Here is a 19,375-nt window from a genome sequence, read left to right on the forward strand (position 1 = left end):
AATAGCGGAAGTAAGCCAACCTGCCCACTAAGCCTGATCTGCCATTCAATAAGATTGATCTATTTTTAAAGATTAGCTTTATTTGTCACAGTTATACAGTGAAATGCTTGGTTTGCATCAATGTCCAACGCAGTCCAAGGGTTGTGCGGGGGCAGCCCACAACTGTCACTGTGCTCTGGCACTAAGATACAGTGACATGTCCGCACGACACACACAGAATGCTGGAGGCAGCGTTCATGGACAAGTGTAAACAGCAGCTGTTTCGGGCCGAGACCCTTCATCAGGACTGGAGAAAAAGAGATGAGAAGGTGGGTGGGGGGGGGCAGGGGAGGAATACATAAGTAGTCGGTGATTGGTGAAACTGGGAGAGGGAGAGGGAGGGGTGAAGTAAAGAGTGGGAAGTTGACTAGTGGAAGAGATAAAGGGCTGGAGAAGGGGGAATCTGATTGGAGACGACAGACAGCCATGGAAGAAATGGAAGGGGGAGCAGCACCAGAGGGAGATGATGGGCAGGTAAGGAGATAAGGTGAGAGAGGGAAATGGGAATGGGGAATGGTGAGGGGGGCAGGATTTACCAGAAGTTTGAGAAATTAATGTTCATGCCATCAGGTTGGAGGCTACTCAGTGAGAATATTAGGTGTTGTTCCTCCAACCAGTATGTGGCCTCATCACGACAGTACAGGAAGCTCTGGATTGACATGTTGGCATAGGAATGGGAAGTGGAATTAAAATGGGTGGCCACTGGGAGATCCCGCTTTTTCTGGCGGACGGAGCGTAGGTGCTCGGCGAAGGGGTCTCCCAATCTATGTCAGGTCTCACCGACATACAGGAGGCCACCCCGGGAGCCCCGAACACAGTAAAGGACCTCAGAAGACTCACAGGTGAAGTGTCACCTCACCTGGAAGGACTGTTTGGAGCCCTGAATGGTAGTGAGGGAGGAGGTGGAGGGGCAGGTGTGGCACTTTTTCCACTTGCAAGGATAAGTGCCAGAAGGGAGATCAGTGGGGAGGGGTAAATGGACAAGGGAGTCGTACAGGGAGCGATCTCTGCAGAAAGCATGTGGGAGGGGGGAGGGAAAGATGTGTTTGGTGTTGGGATCCCGTTGAAGATGGTAGAAGTTACAGAGAATTATTTGCTGGATGCGGAGGCTGGTGGTAGGTGAGGACAAGAGGAATCCTATTCCTGATGGGGTGGCGGGAGAATGGTGTGAGGGCAGATGTGGGTGAAATGGAACAGATGTAGGTGAGGGCAGTGTGAATGGTGGAGGAAGGGAAGCTCCTTTCTTTGAAGAAGGAGGACATCTCCTTGGTTCTGTAATGAAGAGCCTCATCCTGACAGCAGATGTGCTGGAGACGGAGGAATTGAGAGAAGGGGATGGCACTTTTACAAGTAACAGGGTGGGAAGCCTCCAACATGATGGCATGAAGATTAATTTCTTGAACTTCTAGTAATTCCCCCCCTTCACCGCTCCCCATTCCCATTTCCCTCTCTCACCTTAGCTCCTTACCTGTCTACCACCTCCCTCTGGTGCACCTCCCCCTTCCCTTTCTTCCATGGCCATCAGTCATCTCCAATCAGATTCCCCCTTCTCTAGCCCTTTATCTCCTTCACCAGTCAACGTCCCAGCTCTTTACTTCACCACTCCCCCTCCCCAGGTTTCACTTATCACCTTGTGTTTCTTCCTCCCCTCCCCCCACTTTCTAATCCTGACTCCTCATCTTTTCTTCTCCAGTCCCAATGAAGGGTCTCGGCCCAAAACGTCAAATGTACTCTTTTCTATAGACGCTGCCTGGCCTGCTGAGTTCCTCCAGCATTTTGTGTGTATTGCTTGGATTTCCAGCATCTACAGAGTTTCTCTTGTTTGTAGCATGTCCAAAACTCACTAACCCTAACCATGTGACTTTGGAATGTGGGTGGAAACCAGAGGGAACTCACTGATCATGGGGAGAGTGTATAAACTCCTTACAGACAGCGGTGGGAATCAAACCCAAATCAGGGATCACTGCCACAGTACAATGATTGTGCTGACCCCTATGCTACGCATTTCATCTTCAGTTTCCTGATTGTTCCTCGCGTCCTTTGATTCATCTAATTTCTGGAAATCTACCTATCTCGTTTTCAAATACAATTAACGCTGAAACCTCTACAAACCACCGGACTAGAAAATTTCAAAAGAAATGTCATGAAACGTCTCCTCATTTCAGTCCTAACTGACCTACCCTTGGCTTTTGAAACCTCCAGTTCTGGACTCCTCAATGTCTATTCTGTCCAGCTTTCTAAGAACACTCCTTATATTTATATCAGTAAGGTCATCTTTCATTCTTCTAAACCCAGAATAAAGTCTAGACTACTCAATCTCTCTGCACGTAACAGATCTGCCATCCCAGGAACCACTCTGATGAATCGTCACTGTGCTCTCTCTAAAATAATTATACTATTTTTAGATTTTAAAAACCCAAATTGTTTATAATATTCCAGACATGTTTCACAAAGGCCCTGACTAATTTTATTAAGATATCATTAGTCTTGAATGTGAATCCTGTGGTAGTAAAAATCAATGTATCATTTCCTTTCCTAATTGCTTGCTGCAGCTACATATTGGAAGAAGTCTTGTTCCAATGATATCAACATTCTTCAGCCACTCACCACTTAAAACAATACCCAGTCTTTCTGTTTTTTCTCCACCAAAATGAATGACATTGTCATAAATTCCAACAGTGATCTCTGCCTCTGTCATTAACATACACGAAATGGGTACTTCAAAACACCCAAACTACCAAAAAAATCTTCTATAAATCCACAGGCCAGGGAAGCAAATTAACATCAGCATCCTCGCCCAGCCCAACATCCCTGCATCAAAGTTCCAAATACTCTCAGCTAGTTTCAGATATTGGCCTGCCATTCACGTTCTTGACACCAAATTACCAAAACAGACGCATTATGCTGAGTTGTATCACAGCAAGAAATTACAATGGAAATAATAATGTAAATCATTGAAGGATATTCTGAAATGCTCCCTGACAAAGTGTCATTCTGCTAATAACTTCCAAGGACCCCTGCCTGAGAATAGCTCATGTTGGAGAACGAGCATTCTGGCTGAGAGTCTCCAGTCTATTCATCAGGAAAACTGAGAGATGTAATGTAAACAGCAGAAGGAGTGTGCTGTATCTCTCTCGCACCACCCATCTCCCCTTTGAATTCAGCTCCATCTGTGGCTAGCACCCGGGGGTGCCACATTGGCTTCATTAGCCACTTCAGAACCCACAGATAGGAGCGGAAGCAAGTCAAGCGTAACAAAGCTGACATGAAATCTGGTGTTTCTTTTTAAAACAAAGATTATAAATGAACTATAATTACTCAAGATATTAAAATCTGGTATTCTAGTATGGCATGTTTCAAAATTGGAAAAATGTAACTAACTTTGTGACTTCATTCACCAGTGTTTAATCTGGAAGCTTGCTATTTTTAAAGTTATAAAGATAACTCAGTACTTAGATACTATTTTTGTCACTCAGAAGCTTCCACCCACATCCAGTTAATACAAGCAGATTCGGACAAATGAAGGCTCCAATCCACATCTCTACAATTTCTCCGTGCTCGCTCCTCCTGAAGACGTCCGAGTATCTCTTTCTACTGAGTTCCCAGCTAATAGCCACAATGATCAAAGTGTAGTGTGGATAGGAACCAAAAGTATCACTAGAACGACAGATGGTGAATTGTGTGCACGTTTGTACTCTAGGCGACGAGAAGGATATAGAGAACGTGTGGAGTGAATAGAAGATACAACTTCAAATATAGCTTTACATACGGATGAAGCTTTATTTCCTGGGACAGAGCGGTGTGATTTTTTGGGTTGCCAGAATTAGTAGCTGGTCCCTTAAGGTTGTCATAGCTGGGAGAGGTAGTGCAGATAAGCTCTCACTATCTATTAAATGCTCCCAGTGACGTGTGTCTCAAATAGCCTCTGACAACCACGTCCAGCTCCTGGCCCTCACGTACGTCTTAGCTACTAAGCTTGGCAGAACAGTTTCTGCTGACAGGAGAAGGGGCAAAGACAGGTTGTTGTCGCTGAGTACCGTTGCGTCGTCATCGACTCATGGTGATCCTATAGATAGTACAGTTGTCCATAGGGTCCTCATGGCAAGATATGGATGTATCTTCCACAGAGATACTGCTGCTGCCCAGCTTGGGACCTGGGCAGGTAAGATGGGTTTCCGGTGCTTTAAAACCAGTCGATTTGGGCAGGTGAGGCTCATCAGCCACAGTCGGCAACTCACCCGGCAGAAGGAAAACTCTGACCTCAAACTTCTGCTGCTTTGTGGCTATACCCACCCTTTGGGAAGGCTCTGGGAGTCAACCCCAAGGAAAAATCTGGAGCTGGAGTCCCTACATTGAGTGGCAACTCCTGCAACACCACTAGTGACAAACTGTATTGGTCTCTGCCATTCCTTTGGATTCATCAGCAGTGTGGAGAGGGAAAGCCTGCAACATGGGCGACGTCATGCTCTCCACATTGTACTCCCCTGGCTTGTGGGTCACATAGACAGCTATAGGTTGCAATACCCATGGTCGACACCAACCAACGGTGGCCCTCACAGTAACTGAAGGAGAAGTGGGCTCGGGCTTAACTTCCATTCCCAATGCAAGAGTGGAACTAGCCCACTTTGATCTCCCCCAACGTGGCCACCGATAACTGTGATCTGAAGCTATCTGAAATGAGTAGGCAGGTCTGATGACATCACTGTTTGAAAGGAAGATGCTGGTGTCTGGGCCTTCAGGGTCTAATTGTGGGGATTTGGGATGATGCGTGCATATCTTATAGAATTCTATTGCCCTCGGCTTGCCCAGGTACACCATTCACCCAACCCACCCCCCCAACCCCACAATGACAGTGATTCCCCGATAATCCACCGGGCTCATCTTGAGCTGTGGGTCAATCTCTGGAGATCAAGTGCCAGCCAACATGCCTCTTCATTTTAATTCACTCCGTCCCATTCTGGTTAAGAAGGCGGCCTTGAGGCTTGGATGTAAATTTGCCTGAGATTCCCCTGTAAAATGGCCTTTGTTTAGACTGCAGAATTGCCAGGGAGAAAAATTAACATTCTATATTTCAGGTTGGTAATTGAAAGAGTAGCAAATGAAGGAAACCAGAACAAAGTGGCTGCTTCATTGTGTGGCACTGGTTAAGCTACAGGTTGTAATTCCTATTTAATTTTATGGTCAAAACAGCCAACTGCAGACTGTTGATAAGTATTCATCAAATCCTACAGTGTAGAATACATAATTGTAAGTGATTTTTAGCTAAAGAAAATTTAGAATTAATCCACTTGTGAGGGAACAACAGGGTTTCAACCAAATAGATCCAGGTGCAAGTGAGTAATCATATTAGTCTCTTCAGGTCAGTTGCACCTCAGTAATCTGTGGGTGAATTGCAGCAGGGAACAGAGTAAGTGAGTCTTGCGAGCCAGGTCTGGAGAGTACAACAGAGCACTATAGCAGTTATAGCATTGTTGTGACTATATGTTATAATTATGTGGTTTTTGTCAGTTTTTCAGTCTTGGTTTGTCTTGTGTTTCTGTGATATCATCCTGGAGGAACATTGTATCATTTCTTACTGCATGCATTACTAAATAACAATAAAACAGGACTGCGTGTCCTTATAATCTAATCTAATCTAATCTAATGTTGGGTCTGAAGTAGGAACGCAGGGCATTATAGCAGATTGGCGCCAGAGTATGGTTAAGCAAGAGCAAGGAAGTAGAACTTATGTTGCATCTATACAAAGCCATAGTTAGAAACACAAAGTAACATGCAGTTCTGACACTACACTTTAATACAAATATGTTGGTCATGCAGGACCATAGCTTAGAGTTAAAGTACATCTCTGAGAATTGAATGATAAGTAGAATTTACACAAATTATGGTTGCTTTCTCTACAAGTTAGAAGATTAAGTGTGATATTTCTGAAGTTTCATGGGCATGAAGGATAACTGAAAGACTTCCATTGATTTTGGAATCTAGAATGAGGAGGCAAAATCTAAAATTTAGAGGCAGACCTTTCATGAGTGAAGTTCAGAAACACTTCAACACGTAAAACCCAGGGTAAATCAGAGGCTGTCGTCTGTAAATGGAAATGAATGCTACATCTTCTCAAGGTTTTTTAATGTAAAAGACTGTTAGAAACATAGAAACATAGAAAACCTACAGCACAATACAGGCCCTTCAACCCACAATGCTGTGCTGAACATGTACTTACTTTAGAAATTACCTAGGGTTACCCATAGCCCTCTATTTTTCTAAGCTCCATGTACCTATCCAGGAGCCTCTTAAAAGACCCTATCATATCCATCTCCACCACCGTCACCGGCAGCCCATTCCACCCACTCACCACTCTCTGCATAAAAAAACTTACCCCTGATATCCTCTCTGTACCTGCTTCCAAGCATCTTAAAACTATGCCCTCCTGTGTTAGCCATTTCAGCCCTGAGAAAAAGCCTCTGACAATAAACACAATCAATGCTTCTCATCATCTTATACACCTCTATCAGGTCACCTCTCATCCTCCGTCGCTCCAAGGAGAAAAGTCCAAGTTCACTCAACCTATTCTCATAAGGCACACTCCCCAATCCAGGCAACATCCTTGTAAATCTCCTCTGCCCCCTTTCTATAGTTTTCATATCCTTCCAGTAGTAAGGTGACCAGAACCGAGCACAGTACTCCAAGTGGGGTCTGACCAGGGTCCTATATAGCTGTAGCATTACCTCTCGGCTCTTAAACTTAATCCCATGGTTGACGAAGGCCAATGCACCATATGCCTTCTTAACCACACAGTCAACCTGAAACTATGATAATGTTGGTGATAATAAAACTGATTCTGATTCTAAGCTGAATTCTTAGGCCTGGTGGTGAGTGTTCCTGGCACAACCCTAACTGGGCATTGGTGAATAAGTAATTCTTTTTTATCTATCTTTCCAGCTGTCTGTCGTTCTACCTATCTATCCCAATTACACCCATGTGACCAATTAGCTTATTCACCCGTACACCTTTGGGATGTGGGAGGAAACCAAAGCATCCGGAGGAAACCCATACATTCACAGGAGGAAGATATATACCTCTTACAGACAGCGGCGGGATTTGAACTCACGTCGCCGGTGCTGTAATAGCATTATGCTAACTGCTTTGTGACTGTGTCACCCTATAGTTGGTTATTGGTGAGTAAGTGCCATTTGACAACACTGATGATTCACAGCTTCTGACTCTTTGCTGAATGATTGGATGCTAAATAGCCAGATTGGATTTATCCCACTTTTTCTTTGTAAGAAGAAATACACAGCCAATTTTCCATATTATTGGTAGATGTCAGTATAACAACTGTACTGGAAGAGCTTGGCTAGAGGTGCCGTTTATTCCAGAGTGTAGCTTTTTGATACCACACCTAGAACGCTGCTGGGTCCCAAAGCCAATGTTGTATCCAATCACCGCTGCTGCTTCTTGATCTGACAAGTGAATGGAGTTGGATGAAGACTGGCTTCCCTATCTATTTACCAGTTTTGGATGAAAACAACTGTGACTGCTTGCAGCCACATCCTTAACATGTTGGGCCCCACCGTTTTGGTTAACAGTTTGATAACATTCATTTCCTCACTGGCATAACTCCCAAGAAAAATTACCCTCCTTGTTCTTGGTATTGCATTGTTTTAAACCTAATCACAGGTTATGAAAAATTACCATTCCTACCTCTGTCTGATCAATCATGTGTTCCAGTTGAAAGATCTGAGCTTTCACTTGGCCCTCTTTGCTGATGAGGTAACCAATACTCTTAGACAGCTTCTCCTGTTGGCATAACAACAGAATGCACAGCAGAATGAAACCAGAGAACACCATTCAAACTGCACCAGCTGTCAACAGATCCTCAATATCTCAATTTACACATACACAAAGCAGTGAACAAATCTCAAAATTAATGAAACCAAATATATACAGAAGCATAAACAGAGTGAGGCCAGGAAACGGCCAAGTCACTGATACATTAAAGTCATTAAGAATTTAAGATTCAACTGTGTACAAGACTTGTGGGAGAGTGATATGTTGGAGAAGTTTGATGTCCAGATATTTGAGAACAACATGAATGTCTTTGAAAATGAAAGTAGTCAGGAGCTCTTAAGTTTTAACATATCCTACCTTGAGCACTTTGTAGGCACTGCTCATAGAAGTGACCTTGTGGTTGGCGTGTGACCCACCAAGCTTACAGAGGTGACACACGGGCCTCCGGCACATCTCGCAGTACATGGTCACCTTCTCCATTTCATGCTCAGGGCACATCAGAATCTGGTGGCATTTGGGAGTGGAATAAAAAAGTTTGGTGTGGAGGATCAAGGATAGGAGTGGAGAGATGTGGATGAAGGGTTGTGGTGGGATTGTGGGAAGGAATAAAAAGACATCAAATATATTGTCATTCCAAAATCAAGAGGATATTTTATGTCACACAGTACCGGCACAAATTTTAATCAATTTCTATACTCTACAATACTCTCAGAAGAAGACGATCCCCTAAAGACTCGGGAATGCTGGAAAATCCAATCCTGGTATAATTTAGTGTGTTAGAATGTTTCCCTGCTTCCATCACTTTCCAATTTATGATCGATCCCAAATTAAATACATAGCAGGGCAATTTGGATGGCAGAGATCCATAGTTCAGAACGAAGATGACTTAAGAAAATACTCACCTATAAAAAAGAATTCTAACCCCCAAAAACTAGCAGCCCATCCAACCTGTTCATGGGTACCAATCATTCTCTTGGAAACAAGGGGTATCAAATGAAAACCCATTTTAGGCCTCTTCTACGGAATTGCCTAGTGCTCCATGGAGAGTTCTTCACTGAATCATTTTGTTTCATGTTAAATGTTGAGCCAAGTTAGAACAGGAGTTCTCTCCCAACATTTCCAGCTGCCTGAGGGCCAAAGCCAGTGATCATACACCCAGCATCCACCCTCCTCCATTCCACATGCCACATTGCACTCTACCCCTCCCAGTACTGAGTCAGCAAGGTCAGCATATCGAAATTTATCCTCTTGAAATGAGTGAGCTACCTCTGGAAACATGGGAGAGCCAACGCCCGCTAGAAACATGTAGGGACCCATTTTTCAAGTGAGTGAGTGTCCTCTGATTGTTCTGGGCATTGTTGGCCGTGCTCCTATTGTCAATTTTGACTTTGACTCCACACTTTGCTCCAGAAAATAATGTCCTCACCTTCAACTTCGCATTTAAAATAGGACGGCTAAAATTACTCTTAGGTCGGTCCCAAACAGTAAAAAAATTCCTATTGAGAAAATTATCTCCATGTTTCGCTGGATTCAGAACTTCAGAAGGTTTTTTTACAGTGAACACAAACTGCACCTGTGAACCAATCCTTATGCAGCTTGTTCTTTATTGCCGAGCTGAGTACCTTTTTTTGCAGTTTGGTATTGAAGAAATTTGGTTCTGACTCTCATTCTGATTCAGTAGTCATTCCACCTCTATCCTTTCTAACGTCCTCTGAAACCCTCTGACCCATTTGCTCTTTCTTTTAGCCTTTATTCTTCCATTTCAGTGCTCTCTCTCTCTCTCCATTTCTTATTCCCCTTTCACAAACAAGAGAAAATCTGCAGATGCTGGAAATCCAAGCAACACACACAAAATGCTGGAGGGACTCAGCAGGCCAGGCAGCATCAAGGAAAAGAGTACGGATGATGTTTTAGGCTGAAACCCTTCAACAGGACCTTTCTATTCTGTTTACATTCAAAGAAATCACTCTTCTTCTTGTTCACTCTACCCTCCATCTTTTTTTAAATTTTCCCTGATTTTCTTCCTTCCATCTTTCCCTCTTGCAGTCTTTTCTCCTTATCCACATTCAGTATTTTCTCTGTGGCTTCATCTACTGCTTCTTTTCCCCTTTCTTTCCATGGTATATACAGTGGCCTGAACATGGGCCTCAAAGGTTCAAAGACTGGATATTCAACTTGTAAGAAATAGCAAAATATAACAAAAATGTTTCAAAACAAAAGTCTCAGATATTTTCAACTAGTGTGTCTTTTTTTTTGTTCCTGTCTCTTCATCCATTCCGTGAGCCATGCCCACAATCTTCAGGGAATGTGCAGCTGTTGTATACGAGGGTGACGAAAATGACTGCAACATCTGTCACATATACATCAGCGCATATGATAATCGTGCCATAACGCGTTATATTTGTAAGACAGACTGAATGTGTCTGATTACAGATCATGCCCTTTTAAGGAAAGGAAAGGCTTGAGGCTATATATTGATAATTCCTCAACCTAGTCTTGTTTTTGTGTAAAATTAATCATTGGAACATCCAAAGTGGGGTTCTGAAATTTACAGTTTATAAAGTATCCACCAACGTTAAAGAAACACATGAACTTGACGTCAATTTCCTCTGAAAATTTGGGTTACTTCCATTTACTGAATCACTTTAGTACCCTCAAGGGAAATCTAACCTTTAGGTCGATCTGTTCACATGTGTCAGAATGAATAAGCATGAAAATTCATAGACCATGCAACCGACTCAAACATGTTTCTTCTTTAGCTTAGTTATCAAAACATGTTCTATCAATTTAATAAATTTAATATTGTATGTGCTGTGACTAAATTTAGGTATTCAAACACACATAGATGCAGCTTTGGTCAATGTTACATGATTTTAGGTTATAAAAGCAGATACTGTTGAATTATCAATTCAAACTTCCTTTGGTTTTGCTGACTCTGAGCTCTCATTAAATTATTTATTAAGTAAGGTCTAATGTCTTTTGTTCTTTTTTATGTTTTTTTATGTGCATATGTCAGAAGTTGTGGGACCATATACTTTCACCTTCACAAGAACTATTTTGAAAGAAAGAGGAAGTGTTCTGGAACCATTTTCACAGACTCTTTCCCCTGCCCCCAGGACAGAAATTCTTTAAACAGAGAGTGGTGGGTACATGGAACGCCCTGCCATGGATGGTGGTGGAGGCAGATACATTAAGAAATTCTTAGATTAGCACATGAATGATGGAAAAATGGAGGGCTATATAGGAGGGAAGGGTTAGATTGACTTTGAGTAGGTTAAAAGGTCAGCACAACATCATAGGCCAAAAGGCCTGTATGTTTCTGCAATGTTCTATGTATTTTCCTAATCATCTTATGCCCATGTAAAGGGAATTCTGGGAATGCCCACTATGTTATATATAACAAGACAGTGAAAGAACATCCGTACCTTGGGCCGAAAGTTGGTGGTTGGTCCTACATACTCATGTTGAGCCTTTGGAGTCCCCCAGGGATGGTGAAGTTTAAAGCACTCATTGCAGTAGCTTGCTTTGCAGTCCATGCAACTCTTGGTGGCCTCGCTGGGCGGAGCCTTGCAGAGGTTGCACATGATGGCTACAGCTGCACGGGCGGCCTGCCGGTATCTCTCCACAATCGTTTCCAAGGTGAAGTTTCGGAACAGTCCGCTGATGCCTCGCTCTCCGAGATCGATGTCACACTTACAGCCAGGGCAAGGGAAGGTGGTGACTCCTTGACTGTGGATGGTCCGTTTCCAGCCTGGATGGGCAGCAGATCCTTTTTAGTCAACCAATACATGAAAGAATAAAGGGAATGACAGAGAAAGGACAAACAAGGGAAAGTAAAAGAAAATTGAGAGAGTAGTAAAGTTATATAGGTTACTGTATTAGAACGGTTGAGTAATACAGAGCAGAAGAAAATCATTTGGAAGCTCCTTTGAAGAGCAATCTCATTTGTTCCATTGTGATATTTGTTTCTATGTCCCTGCAATTTCCTCTGCTTCAAGAATTTTTCCCTTCAATGCAGTTCCTGAATATGTACTCAGCACACTGACAGACAAGAATTAAAATCTTATTCATTGATAAGAAAGCATTTTCCTTGTGTTACACCGCTGCTCAAAGCACTACTCTTTCAGCCATCTCCCTCCATTCTTTTGGTTTCAATTCGTCATGACTTTAAACATTTTGATCTATTTCCATCTTGGCTTTCTCAGAACTTAAAAGAAATAACCTCATCTTCGATGTACGATATAATTATGATGTCTCAAATGTAGGTTAATTCCAATAACTCCTATCCCTCCCAAAGTCTACACATCCTTCAAGCAACTGGACAGAAATGGACATGAGACCCAATTGGCATTGCACCATCATTTTATACGGGTTTAGCAAAGTTTCTTGGATTTTGAATTCCTTGAATATGTTTATAATTTTAATAAAGCAAAAGACTATATTAACCGCTGAAGAATTTGTCCACAACCACTGAAGTATTAATGTTCTTGTATCCCAGTTAAAATAGTTCCCCATCTTGCTCTTCCCCTTCCTACATCAAGCAAAAATGATCAAAGTCAGTCAACTCCACGTACTGAGATAGTTGATGGAAGATCAGAACCTTTGCCTCTCCATGGTTATTATTACATTGGTTGACACAATATCCACTGAACTAGTGAAGATGATTTATGGTGAATTAGATTAATAGCCTCTCATTACACTATAATTTTTTAAATTTTTCCTTAGAAGGACAAGGAATTAGAAACTAGCATTTATATAACATCTTTCAGAAGGCTATGATAAATAAAATGTTCTTTTCCTGCAATTAAGTGCTTTTGAGGAGTACTTTAATTACTTTAAGTTTCCTTAAGGTTGTGGTAGCCGGAGGTCATAATAGGGATAAGCTCTCACTATCTATTAAATGCTCCCAATGGCATGTGTCTCAAATAGCCTCTGACAACCAAGTGGAGCTCCTGGCTTTCACGTGGGGCTTAGCTACTAACCCTCATGGAACTGTTTCTACTGACAGGGGAATGGGCAAAGGCGGGTTACTGGCATCTTAGAACCCATCGCTTCGGGCAGATGGGGCTTGTCAACCATGGTTGGCAGCTCATCTAGGAGAAGGAAAGCTCTGCTCTCAAACCTCCACTGCCTTGCAGCTATACTCACTCATCTGGCAGTAAAACCTGAGGAAAAACCTGGAGCTGCAGTCTCTAAGGCAGTTCCTATGCTAAGTTCAATCTGACTGGCAACTCCTGTGACACCGCTGATGCCAAACTGTATCAGTCTCTGCCGTTCCTTTGGATTCATCAGCTGCGTGGAGGGGGCGGGGAGCCTGCTACATGAGCAATAACTCGTTCTCCATATCGTACTACTCTGGCCTGCGTACTAGCTTGTGTGTCACATAGTTAGCTAGGATGGAACACCCGTGGCCTGCCATGACCAGCAGAAAGCCTCAACGTAAAATTACCTCAAATTATCTCAATTTATTTAATATGAATCAGAAATCACTTCAGATAAATGAAAATATCTAACTAAAAGAGCCCATTTAAATTAATTCTTTTCCTAAAAATAAGGAATGTTGAAGATGATCCTTTAATTTTTACTGGAGGTTGAAAATGGTAAAATTCTCCCTAAAGTGATGTCCCCATCCCTTTAGAATCTAAAATACCTCTGCTGTTCTTCAGAATGTTAATATGTACCTTAATATGATAGGATATCAGGGGAGAGGAGGACAAAGGACACGAAACTCCACCAATGAAAGTGAAATGGAATTAAATGCATTCCATGTAAAAACTATGACTCAGCAGGTGTCTTTGGGTCAATGGCAGCATAAAAGTTACTGTTTTTATTTCCTAACATTTAATAACTCACTGATTGAAGTACTTTAAACTGGCCTGTACTGACAAGTTGTCAGACGGATTTTCAACTATTTTCTTTAATAAAAGTAAATTTATTACTGCCATTTGATTCCCAAGAATCCAAAAGGCAGCAGAAAAAGCGTTAGCACAAACATGTTGAACTTATTAATGTCAGTTACAGTTCCCGGGGCGAAAGAACATTGATGAGCAAGAAAGCCTACTTGGCATGACTGAAATGTTTAAAGAACACTGACTACGAATGAAACAGCTGCTTGCCTTCATTTTAAACCGGAGTGCCACTGAGTACCTACCACATGTCACATAGAATTGAATCAACTCTACACCCTAACCTCAAAAACCATCAAATCCACATAGACAGATAAGCATAAACTATTAAAAATAAAACACAGAGAACTTACAGAACTGATCATAGACTGGCTGAACTGATAGGTCACAGACTTAGTCCGTGAGCCAGTAGGGTTGGTCGGTACTATCTGAGGGGAATAATGCTCTTAGTGATTTTTGGCAAGTTATACATCTCTAGAGTTAGAAAATACTAGACAACTGGGTGACCCTTTGGGAGAAGGGAAGTGCAGTCTGATGTGACCAGAATGAACATTAAATTTTCCTGAATGCTATTGCTATCACTTTGCTTTGAAAGAAGAAAAACTCAGTTCATCAAAGAAGAAAGACCCGTAGCAAGGTAAGTATAGCTCCTCCTCGTTTAACGAAGGACACTTTTGATGACAACATTTCTGGTTGATCTGCCACCCTTTTTCCCTGGTTTAAAGCCACATACAGCTGACTATGCTGGAATACCGGTTTCTCCAGACAAATCAGCACATTCTCCATGGTTTGGCCTTGCTCCTTTTGTATAGTCATAGCAAAGCATGACTATATCGGGAACTGGCTCCACTGAAGAGGGACATCTTCCCCTTCTGACAACTGAGAGTAATTCTTGGGATCATAACAATGTCATTTTCGAACGCACCAATGTTTATCTTTGCTACGATGAGACTGTCGTGCAGTTCTTCCACCATCATTCTCGTTCCATTGCAAAGCCTTGGTGGATTCAAGTTCCTCATTGAAATGATGGGAGATCCCCTCTTCAATTCCAGTTTATGTGGTGGCAATCCTGAGAGTTCGACCGAATCAAGGAATTCTGTTGGAAAATGAGTAGCGTTAGCTCCTTCACTTACGGCATTGAAGGAACAGTATTCTTTCATAATTCTAGAGAAGTGTCTAATGCATGTGAAGTTTATTTTTCGTATCATTTCATTGAGAGAAACCAAGGTAGAATTCCTCAAGAACAGTTCTGCAGGATTGTTGAATGTCAGGTAGATGAAATCAATACATTCTTCCAAAGTTTTTGCTGGCAGAATCCTCAGGTAATTCGATTTCATCATTTTCATTTTTCTCAATCTTGTCTTCTCCAGCATCCAATAAGAACTCAGAATATCATCCTTCTCCCTCACTCAATCACATCTTTCTCTTCAATTGAAACTTGATGAACTTCTCCATAAGTAGGAATTTTTTATGCATGAATTCTCCACATCAGGATCATTTCTTCGTTTCACAACTGCTAGAAGCTGATGGAAATTGCCACAGCAAATGGTTACAATACTTCCAAAGGCCTCATTCTTGCTACATACATCACGAAGAGTCCAGCCCATGGCTTCGAAACTCCTCCTCCTAATCATGGGGCAATATCCCAGACAATAAGCCTCGCATTTCGGAGTAAATTCGCAGTATTGGTGTTTTTATCAACGTTACAAAGGGCATCTTCATTGACTTTGACGGGTATCTTGAATCTTGAATGCGCTGTCCTACCACCAGGCATCAATGTTGCTGCAATACCGAATGATGCCACAGCAATAGCAACACCTCCATCTCCCCTAACTTTAGCGAGGATCAAGTTGATGATAAATGTCTTGCCTGTTCCTCCTGGTTCATCAATGAAGATCATTGAAGAGAGATTCCTTTCCAAGCAGTCGTACACATATTCATTTACTTCTCTTTGCTCATTATTCAATAGAGGCTCCTTCTGTGAAACAAATTCTTGCTGTTCGTCTGTGTTGTATTGCAGTTCACGCAGAAATTCCAGATTGCCAGCACTTTGAGTAATTGTACCATTTCTTGGTGTCGGCAAGTTACATTCTTCGAGTGTTTTGCCTAAGTTCTCAAGTTTCTCTTGAAGAGCTTGTCCCTGATGCCTCTCATCGATCATGATATGAGGATCATTGGTAGTTCTCCTCCCCATTTGTAAGAAATCCTCAGACATTGCATTCTTGAACCGGTTCCATAATTGCTGTGGATTGTTGATTTCAGTGTTTGTTAGCAAGACGACAAACAAATCTCTCACTACTCTGGGCATTCTTGTTCTCTCTGCCTCTTCCATAGTTTGCTGCCAATGATCGTCAGCTTGCAACAATCCTCTCTCTCTGCAGACATCTCTGAATGATGGAAGGATACTCCATCATGTGTTTTCAATGATTCGAAAGATACTGGCCCCTTTATGTGATGAAGAAGAAGTCTCAAATAGTAGAGCTCACCGCTTTGTGGAGAAATGGTATACACTCCACCCAGAACATTTGCTTCAGAAATCCCAGAGTAGTCCTCCACTCTTTTCCCCATTCTCCTTCTTTCCCATCTCTTATTAGTCCCTGGGAGTGGGCACATGGCCAAGTGGTTAAGGCATTGGACTAGTGACCTGAAGGTCATGAGTTCGAGCCCCAGCTGAGGCAACATGTGTTGTGTTCTTGAGCAAGGCACTTAACCACACATTGTTCTGCGACAACACTGGTGCTGAGCTGTATGGGTCCTAATGCCCTTCCCTTGGACAACATCGGTGTCGTGAAGAGGGGAGACTTGCAGCATGGGCAACTGCTGGTCTTCCACACAACCTTGCCCCGTGAAGACTTTCCAGGTGCAGATCCACGGTCTCGCAAGAATAACGGATGCTTTTTTTAGAATCTGGGAATAGGGTGTTTCGAAGTACTTCATTACAATAAGACTTAAATATCTCATATTGATGGGTTGCAGTTTGATCTGTCCCAATCCTGCACATGCTGATGGTGATTAGCAGAATGTGACCGCTGGAAATAGAGCTGCCCTGCCCTTTTGCTCCGGTTAGTGTCGCTGCTGTGAGCATCGTGAGGTGCTGCTGGGGCTGGCTGTGCGCATGCGTTGTGGTGTCGCGTCACGGTTTCCATGAAAGCTAGAATCAGGTGTGGAAAGCGAGGCCTGTTGATAAGTGAGCAACTTTAATGAATATGAGCAATTTTAAACAAATATAACCCTGACCTTTGCATACATTCTATAAGTTAGTGCATTTTAAGTCCATTTAGTCAAAAAAAGTGCCACCTTAATGCACCGTTTGGGCTAATTTGAGGCCATAAACAGACAAACAGATAAACAGATAAAAGAATGAGAATTTTAGTTATGTATAGATAGATGTGATAGCATTGCACCAGTGATAGCTTTATGTGTGATATCATGCATTTTATAACACTACCCTAAAATAAGCATTTCCAAAAGGTGGCCAATATAAAGTACCACATATATATTCAACCTAGTGGTATTTTGTCATCAGTGATTCCCCCAACATTGAAATTTGTCACAATGACAGCTGAGTTCAAGCACTTTTCATCAAATGTTGTTATAAAATTCTACATTGAAAACTATGTCATTGGTGGCACTTGCAGTACAGTGCCCAAGTTCAGCAGAGTGAATCATTTCATTTTTAGAAAAATATTTGTCTGTTGTTTATTTTGGAAAAGCCAATAAAAATCCTAGAAGACATATAATCACATGGATTTGGGGAGAATTTATTCAGGAATTCAAATAAGTAATCACTTTTTGTATATAATTCCATATTAACATCAGTACAGCAGAAAATACCCCACCCCACAAAAACTGAAGAACCTCATTTGGAGAGATTTCTGGAGTTTTATGAATCTCATGATATTTTCCATATTGTTGTATCAAATCAAAACAATCTTAAGCCTTTGTCATAGCATGTAGAATTACAGTATAATAATTCAAATGTGGGGTTCCACATGGCCATAACCTAGGCCCCATTTGGTTGTAAAATGAAAATATTTAATCAAAGACTGCTTTCTGTACTTTGTTTTCCATACTTTCATAACCTATTAATAATCATAATAATTTTCCAAGTCTTCCACATCTTCATCTGAACTTTCCACACTCTCTGAGGTGGATGCCCGGTTCTCACAGTCTGCCAGTCTACACATGTCAGTACACCTGAGGCCATTTGCAACACATATACATCTTGGGAGTGAACATTTTTTTGGACAGTTACAGGCCAGTAGATCCAGGACGGCATCGGGTGCTGGCAGGCCTTCCATCCAGTGCACCACCAACTGTTCAGCTCCCTCTTCTCTCTCCATCTTCCATTCTCTGTCAACAGGGCTTGGCACTTGTGGGTCCTTCTCCAAACATCTCCTCCATATACCAGCAGGGTAGTTGGCTCGCTGTGCATGTTTTGTTAAGCAGTCCTTGCATGGTGGGAGTTGATGACTTCCGATTTCACCTTTTTTGGCACACAAAAGGTGATACCTGAGCTCATTGATCTTCGTGGTCGATGCTTTTGGGGCATACAGGAGACATGTAAATGCCTCCAGTTTGTCCATCAGTTCTGGGGAGAGGTCCCATTCCTGACCTAACTCTAAAAATGTGTCCTGAGTTTCCCTGTTGCTGGTCAGAAGTTTTAGAGCACTCGTCTTCTCTTTGCCTGCAAAAGTGCTTACGGTGTCACATCCTGTATATGCGTGCAACCCGATGACAGCCCTACAAACCTCTATGCCAACAGTGGTAGCAACCTTCCTGATGTCTACAAGCCTTGTACGGGTTCTAGTGCCACACTTTGGGAACAATGGGGCCTCAATCTTGTCACAATTGCTAAAGACACCTGTGTCTTCTGAGCAGATCACTACAGATTGGTATCCCTCTCTTGTGGCATGGGCAGCATGGAGTAGTAGGCGGCCATCTGCTTCTTCTTGTTGACACTGAAGAGCTGACACCTCCTCACTGTCTTGAGATGTGAGTCTGTAACATTTGTCATTTACAGATGCATACAGAATCTTCTCCTGTAGCTTTGCTCTGTACTCCGCCTTCCTCCATTCATGGACTATGAAGCTAATGAGACTACTTTTGTTATTGACTTTGGTCAGGAAGCTCCTCCACTGCCTCACCATCTGTGTGCCTGTGATACCTTGCAACGCATGACGTCTCTTCACCCCAAAGAGATTTTTCACTATTCTTGATAGAATTCTCCTTGTATGTGTCAAACACATCTATTCTCCTATTCTGACTGCCTTCCCTCAGAACCATACCCAGAACTGTTGTGGCAACATCTCTGAAAGTAACTCTATCACCTTTCACTCTTTGGACCAAGTTCATTCCATCAACCACTGTAGCAGAGTTTCCTGGGAGTTGCTCCTCTACTGCAACTTTTTTTCTGCAAGTTTGTGGCTAAAATAGCTTCATTTGTCTTTCCCAGCAATCCTTCTGATGTGGACAGGGCCCAGGGCAACGGTCCAAGGGGATGAGAAAGGATATCCTCCATACGTAGACTGCGCCCTTGTGCCATCACTATGATGTGTCCAAACAAAGACCTGTCTGCTTTCAAGATGATCGCCCTCCCATTTGATTTCACTTCTCTCTTCTTACACAGATCACTGAATGTTTTC

The 19,375-nt window shown here is 42.4% G+C and overlaps 1 protein-coding gene across 4 annotated transcripts in view; it reads right to left on the reverse strand.

Moving 5' to 3' along the window:
* The window catches only part of trim36 (tripartite motif containing 36), a 121,163-nt gene that overhangs the window by 77,951 nt on the left and 23,837 nt on the right, over positions 1-19,375 (reverse strand). For all 4 annotated transcript variants that reach the window (XM_063068659.1, XM_063068661.1, XM_063068662.1 and 1 more), the window contains 3 exons: positions 11,250-11,575; positions 8,182-8,328; positions 7,738-7,833 (listed from right to left, as the gene is read on the reverse strand). In XM_063068659.1, the coding sequence (XP_062924729.1) occupies positions 7,738-7,833; positions 8,182-8,328; positions 11,250-11,575 (569 nt within the window). The remainder of the gene's footprint in view (positions 1-7,737; positions 7,834-8,181; positions 8,329-11,249; positions 11,576-19,375) is intronic.

Source organism: Mobula hypostoma, chromosome 16 (genome assembly GCF_963921235.1).
Source record: "Mobula hypostoma chromosome 16, sMobHyp1.1, whole genome shotgun sequence".
Classification (NCBI taxonomy): domain Eukaryota; kingdom Metazoa; phylum Chordata; class Chondrichthyes; order Myliobatiformes; family Myliobatidae; genus Mobula; species Mobula hypostoma.